The 12513-nt window shown below is 56.5% G+C and overlaps 4 protein-coding genes across 4 annotated transcripts; 2 read left to right on the top strand and 2 right to left on the bottom strand.

Moving 5' to 3' along the window:
- Positions 1-3741: 3741 nt before the first annotated feature.
- On the bottom strand, positions 3742-5220 carry BGZ61DRAFT_305590 (uncharacterized protein; the record flags this gene model as incomplete). Its single annotated transcript, XM_046238733.1, has 4 exons — positions 3742-3810; positions 3866-4223; positions 4285-4635; positions 4733-5220. Coding segments are annotated over 4 exons (1266 nt in total), but the record flags the coding sequence as incomplete, so codon positions are not given.
- Positions 5221-5575: 355 nt separating this feature from the next.
- Positions 5576-6296, top strand: BGZ61DRAFT_451634 (uncharacterized protein). Its single transcript, XM_046245852.1, has one exon. It carries the CDS (start codon positions 5709-5711, stop codon positions 6087-6089), a length of 381 nt encoding a protein of 126 aa, XP_046104967.1. The 5' UTR covers positions 5576-5708; the 3' UTR covers positions 6090-6296.
- A 761-nt stretch (positions 6297-7057) lies between these two features.
- On the top strand, positions 7058-8543 carry BGZ61DRAFT_390205 (pectate lyase-domain-containing protein). The gene is made up of 2 exons (XM_046242809.1): positions 7058-7751; positions 7804-8543. The coding sequence occupies exons 1-2, from the start codon at positions 7220-7222 to the stop codon at positions 8373-8375; spliced, it is 1104 nt and encodes a 367-aa protein (XP_046104966.1). The 5' UTR covers positions 7058-7219; the 3' UTR covers positions 8376-8543.
- A 9-nt stretch (positions 8544-8552) lies between these two features.
- BGZ61DRAFT_451630 (uncharacterized protein) lies at positions 8553-12178 on the bottom strand. Its single transcript, XM_046245851.1, has 5 exons — positions 11910-12178; positions 11538-11834; positions 10310-10350; positions 10097-10260; positions 8553-10042 (listed from the first exon to the last, which is right to left on the bottom strand). Exons 1-5 carry the CDS (start codon positions 11951-11953, stop codon positions 8981-8983), a joined length of 1608 nt encoding a protein of 535 aa, XP_046104965.1. The 5' UTR covers positions 11954-12178; the 3' UTR covers positions 8553-8980.
- Between the last annotated feature and the right edge of the window lie 335 nt (positions 12179-12513).

Below are 12513 nucleotides of genomic sequence, written 5' to 3'. Positions count from 1 at the left end.
GTTAGCCGCTAGGGCTTGGAGGCTAAGACAGAGTAAGATAGTGGGGGAGATTGGGGCTGAGTCTCCAGAGGCGCCTCCAAGCCTTCCATTGGCTGTGCTGACCCTCCCGTCCTATTTTTACTATCATTCGTTGGTGCTTGGCCAGGCCATCTGATTTCCGCTTGAACCAAGTGACTTGACGGTCCCAGGGCTCGGTCATCAGCCCGTCATCGATCGCTGCAGGCTCGGCAAACCGTCTCACGGGGTTTCGCAGAACCAAGAACCAACAGCGTGCAGTCCCAGAAGACGCAACGAGGGGGGCTCTCTACTTCGATACTGGCCCCGGGGTGCTGGAGACTCCATGTCCATGTCCATGATGCCTTGCCGAACCCGCCTCTGCAGCCGCTCGGGCTTGGGGGCCAGTGACCCTTGGACCGTGGACTCGGGAGCGCTTGAGGGCGCATTGTCCTGTCGTGAGTGGGTAGCCGACACACCGGACGGCGGACCGTCCCATGGTTTGGGTCCTGATTTAGGTCCTGGGAGACGCCCCGCTTTGGCCCGAAACGGAAATTCGCGTTTTTGATGGCTGGATGGATGGAGAGAACATATGGACACATGGACACACAAGACACGGGACGGGCTACGCACACCAACGCACTCACACCATGCACACACACACACTCTCTCTCTCTCTCTCGCTCACTCAACATGCATTGACAAATACAGCGACGCCCGCGGGTTGGAATCTTTGTTTGACGCTGCCTCGTGCGGCTGGAACAGTTCAACTACCAAGACCTTCTGGATACGGTACTGCGTCGATGCTGAACTGCAAATGCAACTGCAACTGCGACGCACAAGCAAGCAAGCAACCCGCATGTATCAATGTTGAACATGCCCATCCCTGCGCGCGCGGCCGCCACACCCTCCCCTCCTCCCGCATCCATCTTAGGACGTGTCTCAGCTGTCGGGGCCGACATTTCGCACGCCCGGCTTCCGTGCCCATTGTCCCACCGCAACCAGGCCCAGCGTGGGGATGCTCCAAGTTGCGACGAGCGGGGAGACAACACGCCCACGACGCCCACAACGCCCACAACGCCATTGTTGGTGGAAAACATTTGCAATTGAGTGCATCTCCTGCAGGGATATCACGGTTGGGATAGGTTCCCACGACGTGGCGCATCACGCTAACGAGCCGTTACCAGCATCAGCGCTTAATGATGGGTTATTTTTGGCGCCAGCCTCCACCACCTCCACCACTACCTCCACCACTACCTCCACCACTATCTCCACCATCACCTCCACCTCCACGAGACAACAGTCCAACAGTCCAACTGACAAACGGAAAACCTTAGTAGAGAACCTAAACCACCAGCTCGCTGCGGCCGTGAGGCCTTCCAACCCGGCCGCCTGCAACATGCCAGCCCGTGACTTCTGCCATGCGGCCATATGACAAGGCCTAGCTGACTCTCACCCCCATCCCCCTTACATCCTCCCACGTCCCGGTACATTCCGTCCCAGACTTGCCTCTGCTCACGACAGCAGGCACGCCTCCAAATTGGGAGGTTCCATTCCGGCGCTCCGCTCGCCTATCCAGTTCAAGATTCGACATGGCGTCTGTCGTGCGTCCCGGCAGTGTGGCAGCAGCTGCATCGATTGCCCCAGGGAGCATCACGGCCAGAAATAGGTCTGCTGCTCCATTTCCCCTTCCCGTCTGACAGGTCCACGCGGCCGCGGCCTGGCCTGATATTACCATGTTTGCATCGATAGCCTGCCTCTCCTGGGAAGCGATCGACACAGCAAATGAAGATTCCGTCCGGAATAGTAATCTCCCACACACTCACGCACTCGGACTCGCACACAAACAGCACCATATGGTGTGCAGCTGAGACCTGCAGCTGAGACTTGCTGCTGAGAAAGTCTCAGCCAACACACCATGGATTGTCTTCCTTCCTACAACACGCAACTCTCTGCATATCCGTCCCGGATTTCGTATCTGTCTCTGGCAGTCTCCCCGTTCAGCCTTGGCCATTTCACCGGCCGCGGCCCTTCCCTGAGCGTTTGGGTGCCATCGGTCACAGAGCTGGGCTCCTGCAGATCCAGCTGACATGGATGTCGGTCTCAAAGAGGCCCAGATGGCACACGGCATCCTGCCGCCTCAAGCTTACGAAATCATCTAATCGGTTGTGGGGTTATGTCAGGATGCTGAAGGATGCCGCATGCCAGCTGGAGCTGTTGGTTCCTCTTGCATTTGGCGATCGGGATATTGTGGAGATGCCGTGCTGAAAGCATGAGTCCGCGTAACTCTCGTTTCCAAATGGCGTAAGGATAATGCATGTCTACAAATCTTGACACGACAACGATGCTCTACCACCTTGTGGCGTAAAACTTCGGTCACGCCTTGGAACTCTCAGCCTAATCATCTACACAATCTGGATAAGAAAATTACAAGAATAGAATATTGAGGATTGACTAAACATCATCATCGTATTGTAACCCCAGTTAGCATCGTAGAGACTTTGCGGCCGGCTTGGTGGCTGGGAGGGTCGTGGACAAGGCTTCTCTCAGCCAACTGTCACTCTACAAATCCGCCAGTGAAGCGCACTCCGCATCAACTCGCAATTAGACGCGGCATAGCCCAAAGTTACGATGCCGCCTGCGGAGCAGTCCACGCCACATTCAAATGCAATCAACCCATCTCCTCTCCTCCGCAACATCCCCATCTAGCCGCCTAACCGCCCGGAGACGCGCAACCAGCCTCCACCGGTGGCTGTTCACACGACGGAAGTCCGCCAAGCCGCGGTGGCTCGTCAGCCTGTGCCACACGTGGCTGCATCGTGGGGGCCGGGGAAATCTTGTTCATTTTTCTTCCCTTTCCAGACGGTTCTAGTCCAGGGCAGCGGCGATGGCATCGTCTAAGCCCCCGCCTCCCGGGACATGTGGCATCCGATGCGACCGGACAGGAAGCGGAAAATAGCTGAGAAATCGGCCTTGTCTGCTGGTGTGGGGTGTGGCGAGCCTATATGTGAAACCGTGGTTAAGCCCAAGGCACACTTCCAGGCTAAGATGGTAACGTCAGCTCACCAAAGCTTCCACGCCGCCCGTTACTGTTGATCCTTCCACCACCAAATACGACATCCTGAGGTGTCACGTTGATGCTAAGGAGCGGAGATGGACAATTTTAGGTTTGGTACGTGGTCACTGATTCGTTCCTAAGCCTCGGATCTCGGCCGTGCTGGACATAATCGCAAACATGACGCTCAGAATGTCAAGTTGCGAATCTCCGCATCTCCGCTTCCGCGTGTCGCAACGGGAGGGTGCAGCCCCAGCCTGTGGCAGGTCATCTTGATGCTGCGGTTGCGGCTTTGACTTCACTTAAAAATAACGAATCAACCAACGTGCAAGTAAACGGAAGAGATGGGTGTCATGATTAGTATGAGGTCAAAGCAGTAGTTGACCGTTAGACGCCAGACAAATACTTCCAAGTTGTGAGTGGATGCCATGCTCATTGTTAGTTTGCTCGACGAGAGCATGCACCACATCCCCGATAAAGCCGTAACGCCTTGTGGCCGACCATGTATTAAAAAGCACAGTTAACACGTAACAATGTAATCCAAATCCGTTGCGAGTCCAAGACAATTTCCCTCCTTTTTGAGAGACCCCCCGGTTTTCTCTTCATCCCCATTTTGCCTTCTCAGCCCCGTCTATCTATGCCTTGGTAGGAGTCGGCGCGGCTGGTGTAGCCTCTGACGACTTCCTGTTGCCGTCGCTCTCATCCGAATCATCGTCGCTGGGGGGGCTGCTGTCCTGGGCGGTCCTTCGGCTCTTGGTCATCTGGACATTTCCGTTAGCCAAGGTTAGAGTTCATGAGGATGGGGGAAAGGCATACCCATGATCGCACGCCACCAACAAGACCCATGGCGTAACCAGCGATAAACTCCTTGGAGTTGGTGTTGGAGCCGCCCGGCGTGGTGGGGGACCGCAAAAGGTCGGCGCTCCCGGCGCTGTTAAACCGGGCGGGGCTTGCGGGTCGGCTGGGAGGCCGGCTGGCGGGCCAGAACTGCCGGAGCTCACGGCTGAGCTCCTGGCCAGTAGAGGACCAATTGGTCGTGATGTTCTCGCGTAGATCCTGGACATGGCGCCTGAGGTCCATCTCGTTCTTCTTGAGCCAGCTGACGTTGAGCTCCTGGCGGGAGGTGCCTCGCCTGAACTGTCGGGCAATGTATTTCTCGTAGTCGCGGACGATTCTACGTTGCAAGTCAGCTACCGTGCCTGAGAGTGGCCCAGTGTCATGGGGGATTTGCTCACCTTGTGATAAGACCCGTTGTGCTAACGCCCTCTGTTCGCTGGGTGACAAGGAACTTGCCCTCCCGCTTAATAGGCTGGTAGATGTCGTCGCCCTCGTCAGCGCCGTAGGGGAGGTCGTCGTGCGCGACGTAGTCGAGCTTGTGCTTCTCGAGAAATTCGGGAGTGACAATCCAAGGGCAGTCCTCAATAACCTCATCAACCCACTTGCAGTGCCGGAGTGTCTCAGCACGTTCCTGGTGGGACATGACGGTCAGGCCCTTCCGCTTGTGTGTCTCCGAATCGCCCGTGACACCGACGACGAGCGTGGTGTCGGGGAATGCCTTCTTGGCTTGCTCGAGCTGTCGCATGTGACTGTGCGACTTGTTAGCAATAGATCCCTTGGGAGCGTGCGCTGTCACACAGGCTCCCGGTTCCCGGCTCCCGGGCCCGGAAGACGGAGTAGACTTACCCAAGATGGAAGAGATCGAAGACTCCGTCAGCGTACACCCGGACGGGGCGCCCAACGGGAGGCTGGTTCGTGGTGAAGCCGACGGGATGCGTCAACTTGCCAATGGGCGGTGGCGGCATGGCCTCCGTCATGTCCTCCTCCTCCGGCTCCTTGATAGAGAGCTTGCGGCCTTTCCGGCCCACACGCGCGGCGATGTCGATGCTGGCCTCGGTGGTATCGCTGGGCTCGCCGGGATCGAGGTTGTGGGACTTGGCATCGACGGTCCGTTCGGAGTTGGCTCGCTGACGCTTAGGGGTCGGGCCGCCACCATTGGTGCTGCGATGGTGAGGGCGACTGGACTCGGGGGCGGTGGTGTCGCCCTCCTCGCCTGAAGCATCGCGCGATGAGGGCTGCAGGCCGTTGTCGAGCAGGTCGGCGGAGGAATTGGCCTGGCTGAGGGAGCTTCTCTTGCGCTTCCCGCCTTGGGAGGATCCGGATGGCGACGACATGGCGGCTGTAGCTGGTGGTTGAGATGCTCGAGGGAAGTACGTGTCGAGAAGTCCGTCAAGTCCGGCCCGTCACTCAGTGAGCGCAGCAGCAATTAATTAGAGAACGTGTGAGCGTGGCCAGTGACGCCAAAAAAAAAACGGGTCTGGCGGGTTCCGGTTTGGACTGAGAGCCAAGATCCCTGCTAAACCTGGGGTTTTGCTTGGGACTGGGCGGGCGGCGAGAAAGAGGCCTCTCGGATAGTGGCGAACACGATGAGACAGGGAGGGAGGGAAAACAGGGAAGCTGGCGGATGGAAGATCGTGGACTGTGCTACGTGACGTGGGATGAGGTGGCTTCGGCTCCTATGATTGCCTCTCTCCGGCCAAGTATCCCGTACTACATACGAGACGAGAAATGCCAATTTAAAAGTGGTCCAGCTCCATACGAAAAGGAGCCATCGCTCGATGGATGCAGCTCACCTCAGCGAGAATGCAGCACGGCAGCAGGGATGGCAATTGCTCTCGTGTTTGCTTTCCGCCCTTCCACGATCGCGTCTCTTGCGGTTTACCGACGCCTTGGGCCCTGGGCCTCCTGCTACCTGGTTCCTGCTGTCGGCTTGAGGCACCGACTGCACGTCCCTGAATCTCGACACTGGGATCATGGCGTCACCATTGCAACCCACCCGAAAAGGAGTCGGAAATCGTCACGTGAACGTCACGTGCGCGACAACTTGCACATGATACCTCACGTGAAGATTGCTGACCGCCAGAGTCAACCGCCAGAGTCACACCACTTATTCTCGACTAGGACCTATTCCGGGCAAACGTCCAAGGCTAAAGCCACAGCTTATTACGGGCTTGACGCTGGGCTGCCGAGTACCGGCCCCTGAGTGGATCCAATATCCCAGTTATGCATACGAAAATCCGTTGAATAGAATCTTCTCATTTCGTCCCATGCGACCCTTGCCATGCCTCCTTGGCGTCCCCTGTCGTTTCCCCTGTCTAGCACCACGACGAGCTGTTCCCTTCCAGATCCTCGCTCGCGTTTCGCCTCTTCGGGCTGTTTACAGTCTTCGGTTGACAACGTCCCACTGTTTCTCCGACTGCAACACTTCACGTCTCAGGTCAACCAACACGCATACTACCAAGAAACCCATGGATACGACAACAGGTGCCTACCGACTCATTGGGGGAAGATGTGGCATTTTCCTCTGCTTCACTCCTAACTCAGTTCTGAAGTTGAGAGAAAGCAAACCAGTAGTTATCGTATCGATGCTGCGCGTACAGCAGCAACAAGGGCAGCGGCTCGGTAGCCATCATCCTCGTATTACATACCAAGCGCGATCGGATTTCGGCATCGAAACGTAGAACATTCTCCCCGCATGATTCGCAACTACGTAACGTGCCTGGGCTACAAATGAACTGGAGAAGGTTAAACGCCGAGCTTAACTATGTACCGTGCAAGATGGACCCAAAGCTCTCCTGTTGTTTCATCCACCCAGGTCACAGCCCCTTGACCAGCTTTTGAGAGCTCATGGGTCTGGAATAATCCGCCAATCGCGGCGTCTATGTGACGAGGACTTCAAACAAGCTCGAGCCAAGATGGGATGGCACCTGGAGATCATTGAAGTTGGATCCATCATCGACTGATCGAACGGAGTCGGGTGAACTCACTAGAACGCCCCCATTGGATACTACCCCGATCATCACCGTTTACCGTTGCTAGGATAGCCGTTTCAGCCATTCTTTCCGGGGTATTCCTCGACTTGATGGCGGCCCTGCCCAGGAGCCATGTGTGTGCGTACGCGTTCCTCGAGGAGAAGGTGGTTCGCCCGGGTATAGGTTTTTTAGATATAAGAAATGGCTTTCCTCAGGGCAAATACCGATTCTACTCTCTCTACGACCTTCTTTGCAACCTTCTTTGATTCTCTCTATACCCGGGCAGGCCCGCAATTCTTTCGTTTATTCTCTGCATATCGCCATCTTTACTTTCAGCCTTCGTTAATACCTGCTCGTCAAGATGAGAACCGCACAACTTTTTGCTCTTGCCAACGCTGGTGCCGTTGCCCTCGCCTCTGTCGAGCTCTTCTCCCAGTGTGGCGGTAGCCTCTACAATGGTGACACCGAGTGTCCCTCCGACTCGACCTGCACTGTTATCAATGATTGGTACAGTCAGTGTGTTCCCAGCACCGATAGCAGTGCTGCAGAAACTCCTGCCTTTGGCAATGGCGGTGCTATAAGCGCCCCTGACTTTGGCAACGGCGGCCAGGCCACTGAGTCCCCCAGCTCTTCTGTGGATGACGACGACGAGACCGAGACCGATGACAGCAGCACCCCCGTCGAGACCAACTCGAGCAATGATGATGAGACCGTCGTCACCACCCCGGCTGCCTCTTCCACTCCCAGCACTGGCAATGGAAGCTCTGACAGTGATGCCACTCCTACTGGAATCACTCGCACTCTGCCTGCCTCAAGCGGTGCCGTTGCCTCTTCCACTGCCATCGTCGTGAGCGGCACCTTCGACGGTGAGATGTACAACTACGATCGATCACGTAAGATAATCCCTCCTCCTCTCCATTCCGCATCAACTAACCCTGAATGCAGCTTCTGTCTGTCAAGACCAGACGGAGACCGGTGAGGACGACGCCATGTTCATCCTCGAGGACGGTGCTACCCTCAAGAATGTCATCATCGGCGCCGGCCAGGCTGAGGGTGTCCACTGCCAGGGTACTTGCACCCTGATCAACGTATGGTGGGAGGATGTCTGCGAGGACGCCGTCACGTTCCTTCAGGAGTCAGGCACCTCTCAGATCATTGGCGGCGGCGCGTTCCACGCCTCCGACAAGGTTGTTCAGTTCAACGGCAAGGGCACAGTCGAGATCTCCAACTTCTACGTCGAGGACTACGGCAAGCTAGCCCGTAGCTGCGGTAACTGCGACGGCAATACCGGCCCCCGCAACTTCGTCATCGACAACGTCGCGGCCGTCGACGGTGGCCCGCTCTGCGGCATAAACACCAACTACGGCGACACCTGCACCATCACCAACTCCTGCCAGGACAGCGGCGAGAGCTGCACCCTCTACACCGGCAACGACACCGGCGATGAGCCCACCAAGCTCAGCGAGGGCCCCGACGGCACGTACTGCGTCGCCGACACCTTCTCTGATACTTGCTAAGGGGTGCGAGCTTGTTTTTGTTCCCCCTATTGCGTGTATATATTTGAAAGCAAAAGATGCGAATGTGTATAAGAGATGTATAACAGCACGGTTTGAGACCACTAGCTGAAGAGGCACAGGCAGGAGTACTGTTCCCAACCTAGTTTGTCCAACCATATAATAATATTGTCCTACACTACAAGTTCCTACACGCGATGCACATGTGACGCCAAGGTGGTAAATACCGCAAGTAATATTTATGGTCTGAATCGGATTGCTCAAATTACTTCGCTTCCCAACCCCTAAGCGCTTCGCACCCGCGCCGCTTTTTGCTGCCCCTTTCTCCCCCTCCCGTGCATGCCTGCCCAAGCCGGCCGTAGCAAGAAGACCCGAAGCCCTGGGCCTGGCAAAAACAAAGAGCCAAAGGTGCCAAATAGAGAAAGTGCCGATTGCAGTAAGTAGTAATACAGAAGTGCCTGTTTCCCTCCGCCCTCCGTCCTTCGCGTCACCCCTCATGAGCGAAGCCGTTCGTCCTCTGCAAGGACCTGGGGGGCGACGTGTAAGCCGCCAGCGCCTCCATCACGCGCGCAAATTCAGCGGCGTTGTCGTTTCCATGGCCGCCGCGCTTATCGGGAGTAGGGGTGGAAGCCACGGCTGCCTCCACGGCCGCCGCCGCGGTAGTTGGCGCCCGGCTTGCCGGCGTTCTTGGGTCCGGTAGGCGCGTTGGCCGGAGGTGCGTGTTGCGGATCGGGAGAGCCCTGGGCACTACCTCGAAAGCTCCCGGAGCCCTGGCTGGGGTTGGGTTGGGGAACGTCATCATACATGCCCTCCCACGAGGTCGGAGCTCCGCCGCCACCTCCGGCCCCGCCTCCGTTACCTCCGCCTCCGCCCATGCCGTATCCTCCCTGACCCCCGTAACCTCCGCCGCCGCCGCCTCGACCGCCTCGGCGACCCTGGGGCTGCTGTTGATACTGGTCGTAGTTGTTAAAACCTCGGCCGCCGCCGCCTCCACCACCACCGGCGGCGTTGCCTTGGTCGCCCTGTTGACCCTGTTGTTGCATCATCTGCTGTTGCATCTGTTGCATCTGCTGCATTTGTTGCATCATCTGGGGCGTCATGTTCTGGCCATTGGCACCAGCACCGCCTCGTCCCATCATCTGCTGCATTTGCTGCATCTGCATCATATTCTGCCACATGGCTGGGTTCATGGGCATGCCCCGGCTCATGGCCATCTGGGACTGCATCACGGCGAAGTACTGCTGCATCCGCTGGAAGTACTGAGCCATGACCTGGGGCGTCATGCCATTGTTGCCGGCCATCTGCTGGCCCATGGAGTTCTGGGTCGACTGCTCATCGCCCTTTCTAAACTTCCCGCGCCTCGAAGCCTCTTCCTCCTCTCGAAGGTTACCTCTAGGTTGTGCCTTCTTGACCTCGATGGGCTTGCCGTGGATCTCAAGGGGCACGTTGATGCAGGCGTCGACGCCAGCCTCACTCTCAAAGGTGACGAACCCAAATCCTCGTGGTCGGCCGGTATCCTTGTCCATCATCAGAGTGGCATCGACCACCCGGCCGAATTGAGCAAAGTAGTCCTTGAACTCTTGATCCGTGGTCTCTTGGCTAACGCCACCAACAAAAATCTTGCTGGTCTTCTCTTGCTCATCACGAGGGATGGCTCGTTTGGGGTCGATCTAGAGGAGTATCAGCATCGATGAAAACTATTACCAAAACGGGATCCAACTCACAATCTTGCCATCAAGGAAGTGCTCCTTGACCATGACAATATTGACCGTCTTAGCGTCCTTGAAAGTAAGGAAGCCAAAGCCTCGTGACCTTCCAGTGCTGTTGTCTCGCATGACGGTGCACTCGACGACCTCGCCAAATTGGGAAAAGTAGTCGCGTAGGGATTCTGCCATGGTTAGGACGTAATCTGGTTGGACACAGCTTTCGCAACTTACGATCGGTAGTTTCCCAGTTCAGGCCGCCAATAAACATTTTACTGTATCAACAAATTAGCATTAAACTTCCAGTCATAATTAACAGCGCTTAAACAGAGTGAGCAGCATGAGAGCAACTTGGAAACAGCGGGAAGATGCAGATTGTGGCAGAGCGCTGGGATCCCAGGGGTGGGTGGCATGGTTGGTGGCTTGCTGCAGGTAATGTCGCAGTCAGGCTGAGGGCAAAGCCGGCGGTATTTGTCGCGCACACTGAGAGCAGGTTGCTTCAAACTCGCGCAACAAGCTTCTCGGGTCGCAGCAGGATGCATGACCAAATTTGGCGACAACGGTTGGTTCTCCTCCTCTCCGATACGTCAGACCGCAGAGACTGGTAGATGACCAAAAGGGCAAGTCCTCGAGCCAGATTCAGGTGGCGGTGGGTAGAGAGAGTCCACATGTCTAAGTCCCTCCACAAAATGAGCATTGTCGGGGGTGATGGATGTGGTGTTGATTGTCGCCGGAGGCCTGTTGCAGGGGCGGGCGAGAAGTCGACGATAATGCACCATGATGCGCGTAACATGGCGAAGACAGTGCAGTGAGAGATGCCAGATCAGCTTGGTCGAATATTTCTTCGTCTTGTGCTATCGTCTTGACTCTTCTCTCTGTCTCTCTTGCTAGGTACTGGCCTCGCGCTATTCGCTGCAAATCTTGCTATAGCCACCGGAGAACTGTTACCATTCTCGTCGGGCTTTTAAGATCTCTGCGACTCTGGGCTATGGAAGCCGGGAGTTGTGTCTCCCGTCTTGACTAGGTCGGCTGATTCTTTATCGGAGTATCCACAGGGTGAGAGTTCTCAGTTCAGATATTGGTATCCTCCTCTTACTTTGATGTTCTCTCAGACTGATCGTCGAAACCTTGTCTCATCTGATCGCTGCTCTTGCTCTTGCTCTTGGCCCTCATATCCAATGTTTTTCGGTTGATCATGGCTCCTCCGTCTGAGTTTCGTCGGCGCGCGGGTGGCATGTCTGCCACACCTCACTCCTCTCAACCTGACCGCGATCCTTCCAGCCAAGCCAGTGCTCCGAGAATTCGGCGATGCCGCACACAATACCAACTCACAAATGGCCACGTGTCGATTGCCATCACGACCCAGCGCTTCCAGCAAGCAGCGCAAACGTAAAAACACATGGGCTAGGGTATGGGATTCGAGGGATACAATTCACATCTAGTAGGAATGGCAGAAACTTACCCGTCTTCTTTGGCACTTGCCTTGTGGACCGTCCCGTAAGGAGGGGGCGTCGGGACGTCTTCTGGAGCAGAAGCATGGTTCATACTGTTACTCATACCTCCTCCACCAAGGTTGAAATCGACATCATCGTCATCATCGTCCAGATCTTGATTCATGTTTTCATCGCCTCCTATATCATGGTCGTACGACGTCCCGGGCTGGTCATTAGCGCCGGGGTGGATGGGTTGAGGTTCCGGAATGGCTGGGGCTGCGGCCTTGGGGGGAGGCGCGGCCTTGGAAGCATCGTTGTCCTCGTAACTGTAGGGGCCAGGCGTCAGCAAATGGTTTGACGCGTGCGAGTCGGGGAACGGCTCATTCTCGAAGATATCTTACAGGTCGGCAAAGAGGTCCTCCTCAAAGTTCTCCGGCTCCGTCATGATGAAGGTTGGGTCCTGGGGTTTTTCCTGGGATTTGTCCTGGTTCCAAGGAGACGCGGTCCGGGTGCTGCGGCACGCACTGCGCAGTTATCCCAGGCACAATCACTGGGTCTCGGCGACAAGAAACCGCGGGTTGGAAAAGACAGAAAAGATGAAATGGATGGCGCAGAATGGAGATGGTGAAATGGCGAAGATAGGTAGGGACTGCGCAAACCGAGAAGAGGAAGTCTTGGAGGGATGTTTTCACGCCTTTCCCTCGCGAAGTTAGAGAAATGACTAAGCTCGAGTTGCACCAATGAGGAGGCGGCGCAAGTCCAACAGGTGCCCCGCCGGGAGCTGTCTCCGTGGCGCGGTTTGCTACCTCTTGGGCCACCGTGCGCGTGCCCTGATATTGCACTTGGAACACTGGGCCATAGCGGGCTTTCCCGCTGGAACCCCGCTGTAATAGCACTACGTACAGCGGTGATGTTCACAGCGGTGCACCCGCTCACAGCGGTGCACCCGCCTACGCACCCGCCTAGCCACCGCGGCCGAAACCTTACGCTATAGCCATTGTTAGC

The sequence above is a fragment of the Ilyonectria robusta genome (assembly GCF_021365365.1).
Source record: "Ilyonectria robusta strain PMI_751 chromosome Unknown BGZ61scaffold_9, whole genome shotgun sequence".
Taxonomy (NCBI): Eukaryota; Fungi; Ascomycota; class Sordariomycetes; order Hypocreales; family Nectriaceae; genus Ilyonectria; species Ilyonectria robusta.
Note: the sequence above shows the minus strand (reverse complement) of the source record. Positions and strands in the feature narration are given on the sequence as shown.

Coding starts and splice junctions, on each gene's coding strand:
- BGZ61DRAFT_451634 (XM_046245852.1), top strand. CDS start 5,709: ATGGCAATTGCTCTCGTGTTTGCTTTCCGCCCTTCCACGATCGCGTCT.
- BGZ61DRAFT_390205 (XM_046242809.1), top strand. CDS start 7,220: ATGAGAACCGCACAACTTTTTGCTCTTGCCAACGCTGGTGCCGTTGCC. Junction 7,752..7,803: donor GTACAACTACGATCGATCAC/GTAAGATAATCC, acceptor CCCTGAATGCAG/CTTCTGTCTGTCAAGACCAG.
- BGZ61DRAFT_451630 (XM_046245851.1), bottom strand. CDS start 11,953: ATGACGGAGCCGGAGAACTTTGAGGAGGACCTCTTTGCCGACCT. Junction 10,351..11,537: donor GCAAGTGCCAAAGAAGACGG/GTAAGTTTCTGC, acceptor TTGTTGATACAG/TAAAATGTTTATTGGCGGCC. Junction 10,261..10,309: donor GAACTGGGAAACTACCGATC/GTAAGTTGCGAA, acceptor TAACCATGGCAG/AATCCCTACGCGACTACTTT.